General features: G+C 49.2%; 1 protein-coding gene across 1 annotated transcript in view; it reads right to left on the bottom strand.

Annotated features, from left to right (window-relative positions):
• Nucleotides 1-880: 880 nt before the first annotated feature.
• GMPS (guanine monophosphate synthase) overlaps nt 881-17,495 on the bottom strand; it is a 75,683-nt gene continuing 59,068 nt past the window's right edge. The window contains exons 11-16 of the mRNA XM_043994369.1: nt 16,698-16,813; nt 14,013-14,138; nt 12,301-12,416; nt 9,878-10,008; nt 7,459-7,631; nt 881-6,996 (exon numbers count right to left, since the gene is read on the bottom strand). Coding sequence (XP_043850304.1) covers nt 6,895-6,996; nt 7,459-7,631; nt 9,878-10,008; nt 12,301-12,416; nt 14,013-14,138; nt 16,698-16,813 — 764 coding nt within the window. The 3' untranslated portion in view covers nt 881-6,894. The remainder of the gene's footprint in view (nt 6,997-7,458; nt 7,632-9,877; nt 10,009-12,300; nt 12,417-14,012; nt 14,139-16,697; nt 16,814-17,495) is intronic.

Here is a 17,495-nt window from a genome sequence, read left to right as displayed (position 1 = left end):
GTAACCCTGGGCACCTCATTTAACATGTTTGCCTGGGTTTCCTATCTATAAGATAAGGATAATAACAACACCTACCTGCCCTGCCCCTCAGGTGTTTCAAAGATCAAAGGACAAGATATGTGTCAAGTGTTTTGCAAACTTAAATCACTACATAAATTGTTGTTCAGTTTGTTCAACTCTTTTGAGGCTTTATTGGAAAAGATACTGGGGTAGAGTTTGCCATTTCCTTCTCCAGTTTGGTTAAGGGACCTGTCCAGGGTCACGCAGCTAGCACATGTCTGAGGTCCTATTTGAACTCTTGGTTTGACCATAGGCCTAGCTCTCCATTCACTGCTCAGTCCACCTGCCCATATGATATAAATGCTAGTTATTAAAAGTTCCAAATATTAGCAGATCCTGGGACCAAATTTTATTAATAAAGTAGGTTCTTAAAATAATTCTTATGTTTATTAATGCGGAGAGACTTTTCCTTAAGAAGCAGAGCAGAGCAGACTTTTAAAATGTTTAACTAAAAGTAGATTTTCTAAAGTCCCCTTTTTTTTTCCTTCAAGAGCTCTTCTGAGATTTGGAGCTCCAGTCCATAATACAAATAAATCAAACCACACACGTACTTATCCTGTTAACATAATTTAATTTTTTTATTTGTGGATAAAAATTAAGGCTCACAGTACTTTATATTGTTTCACAAGCAGGATGTTTTTAAATGAGAATTACCCCAGTACAATTTTTTTTTAAATAATGATGACATATGACTTGACTGAAGACTTGAAATGAACATATCATAACAGGGCAGCTACGCTCCTTTAGTAGGCTTTAAGCTAAATTCCTTTTAAAATTAATGGGCAAAGCATTGGCTTCCTCTGCGGGGGGGGGGGGGGGGGGGGGGGGGGGGGGGGGGGGGGGGGGTGGGGGGAAACAACAAAGAAAACACTACACTGTGTAAACTCCATAAAACACATTCAAGGCGGGCTGGGATAACTGCTGTCCACTTTACTCTAAGATTTTAAAAAAGCCACCCAGCATTTCCCCAAACGTACAGTACACACATTTATTTCCCATTATTTGACACAAGGGAATCCTTAAATCTAGTCACAATTCTGTACATGAGATATTTTGATGATTCTAAACCCAGCGGATGAAAATCATTACTTCTCTAGCAGAAATTGTTTTCAAAAGCACAGGGTTGTTAGAAACCTCTATAAGAATGACGACAGTTCTGACAAAGGTCATTTGCCAGGTAGCTCAAAAGGGAACGAATGGATACACCAAACTTGGATACACACATACCATATACATGTACAAGTTGATAGATAGATATATATATATATGATATGATCATTACACCACTCCTATAAAGATAACGAGTTATTTAAATATCTAAATCTTTGCAACACGTTCCAACAAAACCAGGAAAACCCATTCTCTCGATGCTGGGATCACATCCACGCCTTTCTAAGCGATACCTTAAGAGAAGCTGTAACTTAACTCTACCAAGGGGGAATGAAGACTTAATGTAATCAAATCAGAAATACCAGTTTCGATTAAACGCTTGAAGAGACTGGCCTTTAAAAGCACACATGTGACAGCTTCAAAGGATGCTCCCTCCTTCAGTGCTGAAGCTTTAAGCCTCTCTCTAATCACTTCTTGTCAGCCAGAGCTAAGAGAAGCTAACGGTGTCAAGTCTATTTGCCTCCAATTCCCCCTACATTTTCTCTTGTTTATCTAATCACTTCTGGCCATGAGATTCCACCCATCTGCTACAAGGTCCACTCAAGCACCTCGAGGAGGCTCGCTTGAACCTTTGGTGGTCAGGGCATATAAACAATTCATTGTACATGGGATCTGCTCAAAAAAATGAAAAAGGGTCAGCACCATAGAATGCCTTCCATTCTGGGGCTCTGATGAAGCACAACCAACCACAGTAGAGGCAAGGGGGGTTATCAAATAACTCATGGGAGGAATTTTTCTTATATCCTGTCAAGTTCTTCATCTTAAATTAAACATCTATGTGACATTTTTCCTACTTAAAAGCAATACTAACACTTACAGTATAATCAGGCAAGGGTGTGTATGGAGCCCCAGAAGGGGTACTGTGAAGGTAGGCTTCCACGACAACCCAGAGGATCATAGCGTTTCAGTCGCTATCACGTGGACCACTGGAGATCACAAAGGTACTACACACCTCCTCGAGAGCAACACTGCGTGTCACAACATTTAGAACGAGCACGGCAGATACAGGAACATTGGCTATCTCCCTCCAATACAGGGTAAGTGGTGGTTCCAAGCTGCTTTTCCTATAACCTGTTACATAAATCAACAGAACTAAAAATCCACTAACAAGCTTCGGTAAATAAAACGGGACAGGACTGTGGTGGGAAGTATGGCTTTTCATACAATTGGCCTAGAATTTGGGGGAGGGCAATGACAGTTCTAACTGTGTAGGAGTCCACTGTGTGGAGATCATTTTATTTTTTCAAGTTCTGTTCGACTGGACAAATGCCCACTAAAGGTGCCAAGCACTCTTCTGAAGCCAGAATGCCACACCGAGACAATTCTACCCAAACACCCAAACTTCTCGGGTAGTTGAAGGCACTGGGCCTTTGGCCTCAAGGAAACATACCAGAGGAGTGTGGCCAGTGGGACTAACGATTCTCTTTTGTGGAGAGCACACAGCCTTCAGTAATCATACAGCGACGAGTAAACCGCCATCGAAACCCTTATTCCTGATGGATCAACACCCGCCTTGAAATCAAATCAATAAAGGTAAGGACATCTTCGAGATGCTACTGTGAAACCCAATCTGGCCCAATAGAAAAAGGCATGTGCAAGAGGTCAGGGCAGGTTTGCATATGTATTCGAAGGCTTCTTGTCCATGGAATTTCAAAAAGAAAAATGAAAGGAAGAGTATACGCACCCTTCGCTGGTGACTTTATGTCTGATATTCACATTCTAGATAAAAGTTCAACATCCTCTAACGTAGGATGGGGCACACCGGACCAGGAGCCCAGTCCCGGCCCCAGCCCCTCTTTATGGTGTGACCCTGGCTAAAGCTCCGTCCTCTCCACCTGTCAAGTGGCTGTGAGCCCCGCACCAGCTACCTCCTAGCAGCATTGTAAGGATCTGATGAGAGAACACAGGCGCTAAGATCATAAACTTCAGTGACTCCATCCAAAGGATGCCGGTCACTGTTACCAGACAATGTGATGCCGGTGTTTCCAGCCTCGCTCTGCAGACGCCGGCAGAGCGTCCTCTCTGGCTTCCTCACTCCCATTTGATCACAGACACCAAAGCTTAAGGAACGAGAGGATCGAAGTCTTATAAACAAACAGTTCTGTTGTTTTCCAGGAAAGCAAAAGGATAAAAGACAGCAAGAGAAAGATGAAGGTCATTTCACACAATCTTAGCCAGGTTACTGTGGTTTCAACGTTGCTGCCTGAACAGCAAGGAGCAGACGAACAGCACACAGCCACAAACACGGCATATTTCCACAATTCAACAATATCTACTACGCTATTCCATTTGGCAAAATATTTATTTGTAACAAATCTGTTCAAAAGCAGTTGGTCACATTTTTTTTTCCATTTTCCATGAAGAAGTTGTAACAATAGTCTTAGTAAATGTAAATAAACACAAAAAGGAGAGTTTACTGTCATGGACCCTTTATTCTCTAAAGGCACAGATGGACTCCAAATTGGGGTTATGACGGGGGGCACCTGTAGGGGAACTTTGGAGCTGTATGTAGCTTTTAGGGCTTAGGAGGGAATAGACCGACTCTCCAATGTTTTACGGCTCTCGAGACCTACCCCCCAGAGGGGACACCGACAGTGCTCAGTAGGTTAGGTCTTGCCATGAGGCCCAATGACCAGGAAGTTGGAGACTTGGGTTCTAGCCCTTTCACCGGGCCGGGCCTGATTGTTCAGCTGTACGACAAAGGGAGGAGCTGACGGTTTCTCTTGCTTTGCATTCTGGACTAACGCCAAGCTGCCTGCTGAGGAGCCAGATGATGCAAAGCTCACCTACCTCAGGACAGTGGCAGGATGACCTACAGCAGAATGACGACCTGTAGGAGTTCTCTCAGTGCAGAAGGGATAGGGAGAGAGATCATCCAGACCTTTGATGTGGCCCCAAACCATCTCCCCTCTCAGCACATCAAAGCCAACACTACGACGGAATCGTGAAGCTAGAACGGGCTCAGAGCAGTGAATGGCCCATGGTCACACAGCAAAGTGGGCTCTCAAACAGAGGTCCTGGGGCTTGAGAACTGGAAAGTACCATCTGGAAATTTCAGTTCCCCTAACCCTTCACCGCCAATGTCCTTTCTCCTGCTCCAGGTTCTCCATTTCACGTGGATGGACCCGGCTCTTGCCACTCCTGAGGGGACTACTATCCCTCCCCTCCTCCCCAGTCTACCAAGCCTCTCAATGCAGCCCGAATTCATCTCAGGGTCCACGGAAGCAGCTGGGAATGTAGGTTGTAAGTTTCCTTTAAAAAGATCAAGTTTGATATCCCAGAAATTCCTGACATTTGGAGACAGGGCAGTCAGTGTATGTGGAGGGAAGGAACCTGCAATAGAGCCCGGGGTCACACAGCTAATAAAAGTCTGAGACAAGCTTCAAAGCCTTGTACCTTCTAACCCAGCATTCTTCACTAACTCATTCACTCCTTCTTTCAGCAACACTGCACCGTGTCTTTAGCTGTGGCAATTATGTAGTGACAGTCATTTTGCCAACCAGCAGGGCCACTTCAGGCTTGACATAAGGAAGAACTTTCTAACCACTAGAGCTCCCCACAAAGCGGAGTGCCGCTCCTAAGAGTTGGCTCCGGTCCTAGAGAAGGCCGCAGAAGCTTAGAACGGCTTCACCTCGGCTCACCTGTGAGGCAGCACCATTGCCGGTTTGCTTCACCTTTCTGGTCACTAAGGAGTCTGGTGCCAAATTCTACCCCCTTAGCTTGGATACACCTTCAGAGGTGGGTGTTAAGCCAGTGTGTGACCTCATGTGCTGGTTCACCGAGGCAATTCCATACTAAATCTCTAAGAGCCTCAGTCAAGAGGGGTCCTCCCAAAAGACCCCCCCTAATTCAGCTGAATGAAGGCTTATAACTCTACCCAACGTGCAGCCAGTAGAGCACTGGTCTGAGGCCGAGTTTGAGGTCTGTTCACGTCTTAGCTGTGTGACCGAGGCCCAGTCACTGCACCAGACTCGGGTCTCCTTAATTCACAGGGTGGTTGTGAAAACCCAATGAGAAAATGGTTTAACGTGTTCTGCCAATGTTGTATGAGGTAATTGGGCATTTTTATGTTCCAAGGATTGTCTTAGGTACGTTAGGTTGTTATGAAGTCCTTGGTCTTTGCTTAAGATACCAAATTCCTAAGTGGGCAGCTTCTCTCCAGAAATGGACACTCCTGGCCTCCACGGCCAATTCAGAGACACCAGACGGGCCGGTCCCACAACTCACTTAAAAGGGCCCTGACTAGAAGTCTAAGGTGCTTTGAATACACGTGCCGGCACCGTCCAGTACATCAGAGTCAAAAAGACAGCATCATTTTGACCAGGAGAAGCTGAGCTCCGTGAGGCTGTGCACAGGCCAATTACTCCCATCTCTCCATGTAGGGCAGAGACCAATTCTTCCTTCAGCAGCCCAGGGCCTCAGGTCTCCCTGTCCTCTGGGCTAGCTGGGAGGGAGGCAGGCTTTGGGATGCTCGCTCGTCCCCCAGACCCTAAGTGGAGGTCAGTACTTCTACCTGAAGAGGCGAACAGCTAGGACTGAGGGTAGCCAGGTGGCCTGTTTGCGAAGGGCCCTGGTTACCCCATAACAGAAGGACAAGGCCCTTGGGGTGCTCAGGCTCCATTATTAAGGGAAGTGCAAGAGAAGTTTTCCTGGCCGGCCGTCAGCTCTTCACCTTCCATCACCCACCAGCGTGGCTCAGTGGGGGGCCCGCCCTTCCATCAAGACCTATGAGTCCCCAGCCCTCCCTCCACATGCAGCCCTTGTCACACGCGATACCGTGCTGCCCTGCCGCTCTCTGTCACCCGAGAGCGTCTGTTCTGGAGAAGACAGGGCCTGTCTTATCACTGCCGGGCTGTCCGGGCCGGTGCCTCGGGCCTAAGAGGACAAGACCTACCTGGGCAGAGGAAGAGCCATCCCAGGAAGGTATCCCTGTCTCAAGACAAGAACAGCTGCAGACACGTTACTTTCTCCTTTTATTCTTAGGAACAACGTTAGCATTAAAAAGCTGTGTGATTCTAGCACAAGTGAAACTGAGACAACTCAAGGCTCTTACTAGTGACAACAAAGTTCCCAAGGCTGTTGGCGTGTCCTCGCCCCAGAGGGCCGGACTGGGGCACCACATTCCTAGGCATCTGCAAAGGTTCCCCCCATTCCAAAGAGTCCTAACTTCTACAGCTCCCAAATCCTCCCATGCCAGTGATGGTCTGATATGTGAATCCCCAGGGTGGGGGAGGGAGGAAGGTGATTTACCTGTGACCTTAGTTTCCCCAAAGATGCGGATGAATCAGTTGATTGACCAATCACCCACAGGTGCTCCCACCCAGCCCCGAGCCCCCAGAAGGAGGGGTGTATGCCTTTAGAGAACAAAGAGGCAGCCTGGTGACTGTAACAGTAAGACCCAGAACAGAACAAATGCGTGAACACAAAGGCAAGAGTCAGATGAGTGTCTGAGCGCAGGCCGTGGCGCCTTGGCTAGTTACCCGTACAAATCCTCGGCCCCACTCAGGCAGGCTTCCCACACAGCCCTTCCCTGGCGACGGCCGCTCCGGGAGCGCCCAGGTGGGAAGGAGCGGCTCCAGTCGCTCTCCTCACAGTACTGCATGTCAACACTGGGAATGTCTCTGGTCATCAAACGGCACACAGCACTCGGTCCGAGGAGGCTGACTACTCCCACTCAGTAGTTCCTGGGGGTTTTGATGTTAAGTCATACATAACTCGAGAAATACCCGGGATCTTCTTAATCTCGGTGACCATCTTCAGCACCACCTACAGCAAAACAAAGAGGTCATGGGGGATGCGCCCCGGTAGAAGAGGCTCCGAGCAAGCTGCCGAGCGGCCTCCCTGAGGCCAGACACGGCCATCCACGTGGAGAAAGAAGGGTCCCCACAGCGGTACCCAGAAAGTCAGAATGCATCTCTCCTATGTCCTAAAGCAGTGACTTGGACAGGCCCACTAAGGCCGAGAACACTGGTGCTAACACTGGGCTTCAATCACTCACAGCACTCAGTGCCCAAGGCTTCTGATTCCCCTGCAAGGTCTGAGTCATAAACTGGGAACTGGCCGGGCTCAGTCTGTGGCTGGGCCCGTGGGTCCCTCTCTCGCAGGAAGCACTTCAGGGAAGGCCATTTCTCCCATAGAAATTACCTGATTTAGGCGAAAGCCAGGAGCCAAGAAGCCAGCTATGTCTGAGGACATTAGCACCTTTCGTATTTTTTAAAATAAAATTACCTCTACAGGAATCTCATTGCCCGGTGTTGCTGCAATACCAGTCATGAAGTCGCTCGTGATAAAGGTTCGGATAACCACTGATCTCTGGCAGGACGGCTGCTTCTGAAGAGGGTCCCGGTCAAAATGCAGCGGTGTCAAAATCACCGGCATCTGGCTGATCTTCCCAGCATACCCTAGGGGAAGGGAAAAAGTCAATCTCACTCTGAGACGACTCAGATGTAAACGACAGGTAAGACTTTTTTCCTGAGGTGCCACAAACCCATCTTGCCAAAAATGACCTTTGATGCGTCACCTTTAAAGTCATCAAGACGCTTTCTCAGTAGACGAACAGCTCTAACCAGACAGATGAGACTACACAATGGGCGTACACAGCTGCCCTGCACACAGCCCACCCGGGTCGAGCCCATGCAGCCTTGTCAACCAAGCGACAGAAGTCGGCACCCTTGTGCCAGGCACTGGGCTAGGAGCTGAGCAAGCACAGACCCGACTATATACAAAACAAACATGGCAGAATAAAGTGAAAATGTGTGATTCTAGGTACTGGTGAGGGAAGGTGGAGTCAGGGCTGCCTCTTGCAGGAAGAGGAGGCAGAGGTGAGAAGGAATTAAGAGCGTGCAGGGCCCAGGCCTGCCCAGTACAGACTGAGGGCCCGGTGTTAGGGAAAGAGAAGGCCAAGGTGGCTGGACTGCCGGGGGAGGCAAGGAAAACGCTCAGGAAGGCTGGCAAGACAGGTTAGGGCCAGCTGTCAAATGCCAAAGAGCGAAAGGTACGTTCTCTTCTGGGGCAAGAGAAGCCACCTGAGTGCACCGGGCAGGGAAGTGATATGGTGGGATGGGCCTGGCAGGCAAAGCCCCATGGTGGCTGTGCAGGAGAGACGAAAGGAAAGGCAGAGGCAAGGAGGCCAAGCAGAGGGGTCAGCGTGGGCCAGCAGAGGGGTCAGGGACAGTGCTGCCATTTCAGGCCTAGGGAGAGCGGGAGGCTAGGTGTGGGGGCGTCACCTCTGCCCATACCCAGGAAGCACGGCACAGGACTAATGTGGCGTGAGCATCCAGAAGAAAACAGGACCTGACCCAGGGCACATCACGTAATGCCAAGCACCAGGCAGAGCGTCCAGGAGACACCCAGCTGCCTGCCCCAGTGAGCCACGCCTCTGGTCGGCAACTAGACCCTTGGGCAGGGTCCAACAGCAGCCGTCCAGAAAGACGCCGCCGCCAACCACGCGCATCCTGGGGCAGAGGGAATGATTCGGGGCATCCTCAAATACAAAGGGCTGCAACCAAGAAGGTGTTTGTGAAAACCAAAAAGGCAAAACAAGAATCCACAATGTTATCCTTAAACACTTTAAAACCCAACCCCAGGAGCAATCCAAGTCTGCAGCTGTGTACCCCGCCCTGCTGCCCATTCCCAGGCAGTCCTAGACGGAGGCTCCTTCCTGTCATCCCTGCTGGCCTCAGGACACGTGGCAGGTGGGTGGGTGCTGACGGGTTCTGGGTGCAAAGGGCTGAGACCAGCCCTGTGAAGACACTAATAGCCAACAAGAGGAGTCTGGGGGTAGGGAGGAGGGACAGTGGTGGGACTGGAGGGAGACCCTCAGATGGTCCCTACCATGTTGGGGGGAGTAGGAAGAAGGAAGGAATGGACGGAGTGGGTGCACTCCTCTGAGGCGGGGCCTCGTAGGAAGTTACTCAGGCCCAGAGAATGGTCAGGAAGTCAGACTGGGGGTACCAGCTTCCTCCCTCATCCCCCCCCACATGGCAGAGCAGCCAAGAGGTGGGAGGCGGCTAAACCAGGCAGGCATCCCTCTGCCCAGAGCCCAGATCTTCCAAGGGCACAGCTTGACCCTGGGTACGACCCCACAGGACTCTGTTCCGCTCACTCACAAGACGGGAAACAAGGCAGGAAGGTCCCTTGTCTCCCTCAAAGCGGTGAAAACGACAGGCCCTGAAATGAACCCAGAGACGTTTCCGGCTTCTCTCATCCAGGGGCTCTCCTACCCGCCCTGCCACCGGCAAGCATAGGGGCCCCCAAACCAGAAGTTATGCTTTTACCCAGACAGCCCCGCTCCCCTTCAACTGGCAATGGGCAAAGAAAGCACCAAGAGCTCCACCTCGGGGGCTCTGCAGGGGGACAGTTTATGGGAATGCTGGTGAGAATCAGACAGACAGGAAGGAGGAGAGGGGAGAGGTCGTGCCCTCCGTGCCCTCCGTATTCACAGGATCCACCCAGCCCGAGCCCGCCCTCTGGGCAGATGCTGTATCTAAAGCTATCTGCACCAATACAGTTTATCAAGGAAATGACTATGGTCCATTCCTAGGTGCCTGTTGCATAGACCATTTAAAAACCCAACAGCTGCACGTGGTAACTGGTCTTCACCACAGACCCCTGGCCTCCCACAGGATGAGGCTGTTGGGAACCTTACCAGACTCCCTGAGGATGTTGTGTGCCTCAAAGTCAGCTTGCCGCAGCGTGCTGAGCACACCGGTGGTCAGGAAGGTGGGCGTGACGTCCGTGGGAGGCTCCTTGACAGGGGGACCGAAGACATAGACCACCCTAGAGGACAAAAAGAGAAACAGCCCCTCTTTCAGCACAAGGAGACAAGCAGCCCTTGCTCACAGGCTTCTGGGGAGAGTCTGCCCCAAATCTCCCATGAATATGTGGTCATCAAACACTGGACAACAGTTACAGCTTCTGTGACCACAACGCTCCCAAGAGGACGCAGACCCTTCCCAGGCATGACAACGACGATGACAGTACGAGGTAGCACGAGGACGATCATGTGCCCGCTTCACAGGGGAGAAAACAGCCCCAGAGAGAGTGAGAACTGGGGAAGGTCCCAGCCATGACATAGCAGAGACGAGACTTGAAGCCGGGGCTCTGGCCTTCACGTCAAGAAAACTGCCCTTTGCTACACGTGCCCACTAAGGGCCAAGCATTTGGTGTAAAGAGGGAGGAAGGCTTCACAGGTTCCTTACTAACATTTCCACCGACGCTTTTGTTATGAGACTTAATGGTGGTAGGGTTTGAACCAAGGCCTCTGCCGTACTTCTATTCAATCAACAGGCACTAGCTGAGAGCTTGTGGCCCAGCCGGGGGCAGTGACACAAACACTCAAGTGTGAGGCCGGCCAGGCCCACCAAGCATGTCTCGTGGCCGGCATCTGGAAGCCGGGCTGAAGGTTCTAATGAAAAAGGGAGGACACATGGCAGCATCAGGAACCCCGGACTCCGTGCGATGACTCTGACAATGAACACACGCGTCTTTTCTCATCTGAGCCTCACAACAACCTGCTGCGGTCAGAGGTGGTAAACGAGGCTGAGGAGTGAGCGTCAAGAGCAGACACAAGCGCGCAAGTCTCAACAGCCTCATTTCTCCCTTTTTACAAGCAATTCCTCTTGGCAACAGGTGCTCGTGTCAGAGACCATGCCCTGGCTTACGTTCCCCGCTTTCTTTCCTAGCTAGAATTCCTGGTTTGGGACCCACATCACCATGGTTCAGAGGGAGCCCAAAGCAGCCACCCAAACTTAGCTCCAAAAACCCCATTTCTACACTTGATTTTGAAGTCTTCTTCATTACCATCCTCCGAGGCAGAAGCATCATTTCCATTTTACTCCCACGTGAGAAAGGAGGCCCAGAGAGGCTGAAAATATGAACCGTGGAGTGAAAACCAGAGAAAGGGCAGGACAAGGGAACTTCATGGAAGATGGCCACAAGGCAGCAGGCTGCCCCCAGATTTCTCTGGATGATACTCAGAAGCATCATTTGAACTAACAGAACTGTCCCACGTTTGCCAATACTCCGACCATCAAGTGGCACGTCTGCAGAATATACCGTTACTGTGCCATTTTCTAAGTTGTGTGGCTCTGAGAGACAAATCCTGATGACTGTGTTCCAGTTCCTGAATTGCCTAATTAATTCCTTGGGTACCAAGTGACACCCACAAATGCTATGACCCTACCAGGGACTGTTCGCTTAGGGTTAAAAGGTTGATTTGGAATTTCAGTGACAAATCCGTGCAAACTGGGCCACGACATGCCCTTTTTCTTCTTTGCTGTGAGTCATCTAAACACATTATGAAATCAGGTGGTGGCTCGACTGAGAACATGCCAAGAGAAGAAGAACAAACTCAAAAATGGGGTGACTCCAGGCCAAAACCTGGACTGAACGGTCATTCAATACGAACGAAGGTACACAGCATTATATTGATAAGATCTGGCATCCACTGTTTTGTCTTCCACACTCGTCCCAATTATGACTTAAAACGAGCAGTTCCTAGTCTACTTCCAGGTCAAATATATTGAAGAATTGAGAAACTGGCAATCAAGCAGCAGATAAAATGGTCAGCTAAGACAGGAAGAGTTCTAGGAAAGAATTATGAGTACAGGCACAGTTAAAAAGACTACTGGATTATAGCAATAGTGGATGAGCAAATGTTTGAGCAACTAACACAATTTTAAAACATTTTCCTCAAATAACCTTTTCTTTTCTTTTTTTTTTTTAGTGAGGCAATTGGGGTTGAGTGACTTGCCCAGGGTCACACAGCTAGTAAGTGTCAAGTGTCTGAGGCTGGATTTGAATTCAGGTCCTCCCAACTCCAGAGCCAGTGCTCTATACACTGTGCTACCTAACTGCCCTACAAAAGATATTCTTAAACAAAATGCCAAGGAATAAGGCTTTGGTCAAACAGAACAAGGATACCACTAAGTTGGTATCTTAGCATCACCTTGTACCCAGTGTTGCCAGTGTCCTTTGCCACCTCTTCAAATGAATGGCATTGCTGAATCAGGCCTATCTTCCTGCAGAAGGAACCTGGCCAGCAAACTCTCCAACATGCCAGACACATACCTGTTAATGTTGTGACACATGCGTGGGATCAGCCGCGCGAGAAAAAACAAGGATTCCCAGTCAGGCTCGTCTTTACTGGAGATGCCACAGACGTAACTGTAGGAGCGGCAGTCCCCCTGAAAACACACAGCAAGACAAGCCATCAGTGAGTGCTCACATCAGGACACAAAGGGCTGCGAGTGTGCGTGGGGGGGAGCCTTCCCCTGTCTAGGCCAGAGGTGCTGAACACGCAGCCACAACACTCTCCAGTGTTAAAGAATTCTAAGGCGCACACAGAGACGAGCCACAGAACAAGGGATCCATCTGCTTCTCTCACCTTCTGCAAACAAGACAACTGCCCTACACCTTTATTTCCCTCTTTGTACCACGGAGGGACAGCTGCCTGAAATTTCAGGATTTTTAGGAGAACACGTGCTTATCTGGGAAGCGTCACCAGCTTCTTTGTACAACAAAAACACTCTGATTTCCAGGACCCAAAGCAACATTTCTAGATTTCATTTGGACTCTTGGGCCTGCCCTCCCACCCAAAAGTCATTCACTCGCACCTTCCTTTCCTAGGTTTCCTATCTTCTAGACTTCCACTGTAGCTCAGAGTCCAAGGGTCCGAAATACCATGTTTCTCTCGCTGCTCTCCCACCACACGAGGATATTCCAATTCCTTTTCACAGGAATGTTTGGCTTGGCTCAGAGACTGCCCTGCCCTGCCCCCAACCCCTCCTCAGCAGCCCCCTCTTCTCAAATCCCCTCAGTCAATAAATGGGTCACCAGTGGCTGAATGTGGAACATACAGGAAGCATGAGAATAGAAGATTCTGGCCTGAAATACTGGTGACCAGCGGTCGAGCTTTCTTTTTCTGTCATTAGACCCAACCCGTCCCTCCCAGGATAGGACAGAAGTACCCTCTAACTCTAAAAAACTCCCCTCAGGGGTCCAAGAGGATTCTCCCTCACAATGACAAAGCCTCCACCGGCTACAGAGGGATCGCCAGGCCCCACTCCCAAATCCTATCAGGAATGAATGTGCTCCTACTGGCTCGGCCTGTCAAGGAGTGCATTAAATCCAGGGCCCTGCCGGCTAGCTCAGCTCATCTCTAGGCAGGGGAGGAGGAAAGAGACTTCTGTGCAGGGGAACACTACAGGCGCAGGGTCTCTTAAGAAAGTCAGGGCTCAATCAGGGTTCTCTGTTTAAAGTGATGTCATTGGCACAGTCCAAGACCTGCTTTTTTCAATATCAAGTATTCCCCAATTATAAGGGTCACCCATCCATGCTAATCAGCAGGCTTCACACGTATTGGGTGGGGAGGAGAATGGGACACAACCATTTTTCAACCCCCCCCCCAATCCACTTAGGGTAAAAAAGATGTTGACTTGGCATCTTTTTAGTCTCAGGGAATCTCGAGGTCTGCACAAACATTGCAGGGGGAATTCTTCTGGGTTAAGACGCTGAGTCTCCTCCCTGCTCCAAGGACCCGGGCACAGCTGTTTCCAAAGAGAAGGCCTAGCACCCCATTCACAGCTGGGATCGGAGCTGGCGAGGTGCTGGGTGTGGAGAAGATCCGCCCTCCTACCTGGCCTCTCCAGATGGCACAAGTACCAGGTGAAGGAGATCTCCGCCCAAGGACCTGACATACTTCTCCCAGCCAAGCTCAGCCAGAGTGGCCCCGTGGCCAGGGCGAGGACGCGGCGGGCGGACGTCAGCCTGAAGGCACTCACCTGCACCCCCACAGTTTTGATCGGCAGCAGGAAGGCGCTGATCGGATGCAGGCTGGTGATCTGCGTGAGCTTCTCCTGGTCTTCCTCTGTTGTACAAGCCTTTACTCTCTGTAACAGGGTATGAGGCTGGGCACAGGGAGAAAGACACAAGACTTGAGTTCTGGCAGCCTGCTTGAAATGAGGAGCTCACTATTTGCAATAAAAGACTACATCTTAAGTGGATAAAGCCCCGGCCCTGGATTCAGGAGGACCTGAGTTCAAATCTGGCCTCAGATACTTGACACTAACTAGCTGGGTGACCCTGGGCAAGTCACTTAACCCTCACTGCCCCGCAAAACAAAACAAAACAAAAAAACTACATCGTATTTGTCCTTCCAAGCCAGATGGATTCCACAGACCTAAATGGATTCCATAGATTTCCAACTGTAATTCCCCTAATCAATAAGTGTTTATCTACACCACCCTGCTAGGTGTCAGGGGCTGGGAATGCAAAGGCTGAAATGGGGAGCTGATGCCACCGCCCCACCTAATGAGGAACGAACTGCTCCCAGGTCAGCTTGACGAGAAGGTGTTGGCTGCTGGCCCCAGGGTGGGAGAGGCCTGGGCAAGGGTTCTAAGAGAGGAGGCAGCAGGTAGGGAATGCTGGGCGGGCAGGCAGGCAGGTAGGTCCCTCCCCCAGATGGAGATGGTGATGGAGGGTCCTGCAGACACAGCAGGGAGGGGCCGGGGCCCACGTTACCCTTAAATAGATGCTGACAAGTCTAGAAGGAGAGTTCAGAGGGTCAGAAAGAAGACCCTCTCCTCATTCTGGGAATCTGGGCACAAACCACACAAGTCACGCTGAGGTCTCAGGAATGAAATAACTGCCATCTAACGAGTAGTTCACACTAGGATCTGAGAGGCGTGAGAGCCTCCACTTGCACCCACCCAGAGGCATTTCTGCAATGGGCACAAGGCACTGAAAGCCCAACATGGGGCCAAATCAGCCCTTCAGACTGATCACACAACTCCTATGTGCCGGGCATGCCCCCCCCACTTTGTGATGGATCTCAGGGGTTTCCCCATTCTGAAAAACTGCCTTCTGGACTTCAGGCCTTGGCTAAGAAGGCTTAGAGATAAACATGAATTTGAACTCATTAAAATTATGAATTCAATGATAAAGAAACAGAATTTATCCTAACATTTCAGAGTGGAAAAAGGCTAAGAGATGATAGTGTAGTCCTTCATTTTACAAAAGAAAATGAACCATGCCTGGAGAGAGATGCAATGACTTGAAGGTGTGGGGAGGCAGAACCTGACGCCAGGAGGCCACACCAACCAGACTCATGCCTCTGGGCGGTGAAGGCGGCCTCTGGCCTCCTCCTGACACTTAACCCTCCAGGGGAAACCCGCACATATTTGACTCTCCAACTCCCTGAACAGTTTCCTATCCACGTCCAATGCTATTTTCCAAAACAAACTTTTGTTCCCCCAATAAGAGTTAAAAAGATGTCTTGGAACACTTAAAGTTATTACAAATTCTAAATTAATGGCCTTCAAATCTTTACGTAGTTACGCCTAATTTAAAAAAGATCAAACCAAGAATTCTGTTATTTATGTCATTAGTTTTGTAATGGAATTTATTAATTTGATCATTGATAATGCTATGCTAAGCTTTAGTAAAAAATACAGCAATTCAAACAGTTAAAGAAGATAATCCAGCTTTCCAGACCAGAGTCCAGAATCCAGAATCCAGTTTTGCAGACCAGAATCCAGTTTCCTCCTGATGACATCTTACCACTTCAAGAAGACAAGAGAACTCAGAGACTTTATATGAACTGTTTTGCTTTATTACCTTTTACTATCTCCTTTCTGTTATAATATATACTATCTGTAACATGTACTCTCTGCAGAGGCTCTCCTTTTGCAAGACTAATGTCAAAGCGTCGGTTCATGAGGACAAAAAAAAAAATCGCCCCCTGGACAAAACTTTCCTCTCTTCCTTTTCTATATCGTTATTCACATGTTATTAGTTAGCGATAGTTATTATATTCTTTTTACTGTTCCATCAAGGAAACATTCCGTTTCTTGAGGAAGCAAAGGGGGGAAATGTGGTAAAAAAAAAAATGAAAGTTTTTTAACAGTCAGTTAGGATAACTGAAAGACGCCAGTTTTTTGAAGGACCACCCTTTCGGGGAGGAGACCAATGGCATGAGCTACGCACGCCAGTGTGCCTGCTGCGCATGTCAGACTGCCTGCTACGCACTCGACTTCCGGGGTGTGAGCTTAAAAGACAAGGAGAGAACGGAAGTGGGAGCTTTTTCCTGCTCTGCTGGTCTCCTGACTGTGCTGCACAGACGGTCTCTCTCTCTCTCTCTCTCTCTCTCTCTCTCCCTCTCTCTCTCTCTCTCTCTCTCTCCAAAGGTTTTGGTCAGTTTTTATAAGGAATATAGACTAAGCTTAGACTTAAGACGATTTGTATTGTGTTTCTACTTTCCTATCCTTCTAATCAACATCACCTTGTGACTACCATAACAATAAAAGGTCTATCTAGAAAACCAAAAGCTTCTTCCATTTACTAGTCTGGGAGATAAATTAAGGGAAAGGTTAAGTAGGGGAGATTTATGATCTAATATCCAATTTTAAATCTCACAGTTTCTTCCTTAAAACCCCTAACACATATAAATTGGGCACAAATGTTATTACCTTTTTAACACTTGCAGAAAAATCAGCTACTATTTTCAAAATGTTGTTGGTTTCAGGAAAGTCTTTACATACATAAGGCTCTTCAGCACATATCACTCTTATTGCCAGGCCTGGACCTAAAGAGCAGGGCAAAAGGAACCATTTCAGTCTCAGATTATTGGATCATCACCCAACCTCAGTATCCAAGCTCCAGCTTACATCCCAGCGGCAACTTCAGCTCCCTCAAAACCAGACGGTATAGGAGAGGCCAAGTCACAAATCCCTGGACTTTAAAGACCATTCCAAAGGCCTACTCGTCCACAGGAGAGAAGGGAAAGAATGTACAGATGCTCTAAAGGATGAAGCTTCTTGGAAATTGTGAAAGCCAGAACTCCTGGACTCTGCACCTGAAGTGGCCCCTGAAAACGTGCCTCAGCCTGTTCACGACACAGCCGGGCCTTCGACCACTGCCGCCAAGTGAAGGGTCTGCTACAGAACCACAGGTGATTCTTCTGGCTGCTTTTCTGCAGTGAGTCTGCAGATCGGTGGTGCCCAGAGAGCCGGCCCCTGATGACCTGCACCCCCCCGACTTGTCACTGAACATCTCACCCGCAGCCTCAGCTCCCTCACTGTAAAATGGAGGGGTTCAACTAGATGGAATTTCTCAGTGTGGTGAGAAATACAGATGGAAGAGGAAGGCGTGAACTTCAGCGACAACGACGACAGTAACAACGCCCTGGTACATTGATCGAGCTTGTGAAGGTTCACCCAAAAGCTTTTCTTGATTTCGTGTTGAAAGGAAACGCTGGGGCAGCTAGG

Source organism: Dromiciops gliroides, chromosome 3, assembly GCF_019393635.1.
Source record: "Dromiciops gliroides isolate mDroGli1 chromosome 3, mDroGli1.pri, whole genome shotgun sequence".
NCBI lineage: Eukaryota > Metazoa > Chordata > Mammalia > Microbiotheria > Microbiotheriidae > Dromiciops > Dromiciops gliroides.
Note: the sequence above shows the minus strand (reverse complement) of the source record. Positions and strands in the feature narration are given on the sequence as shown.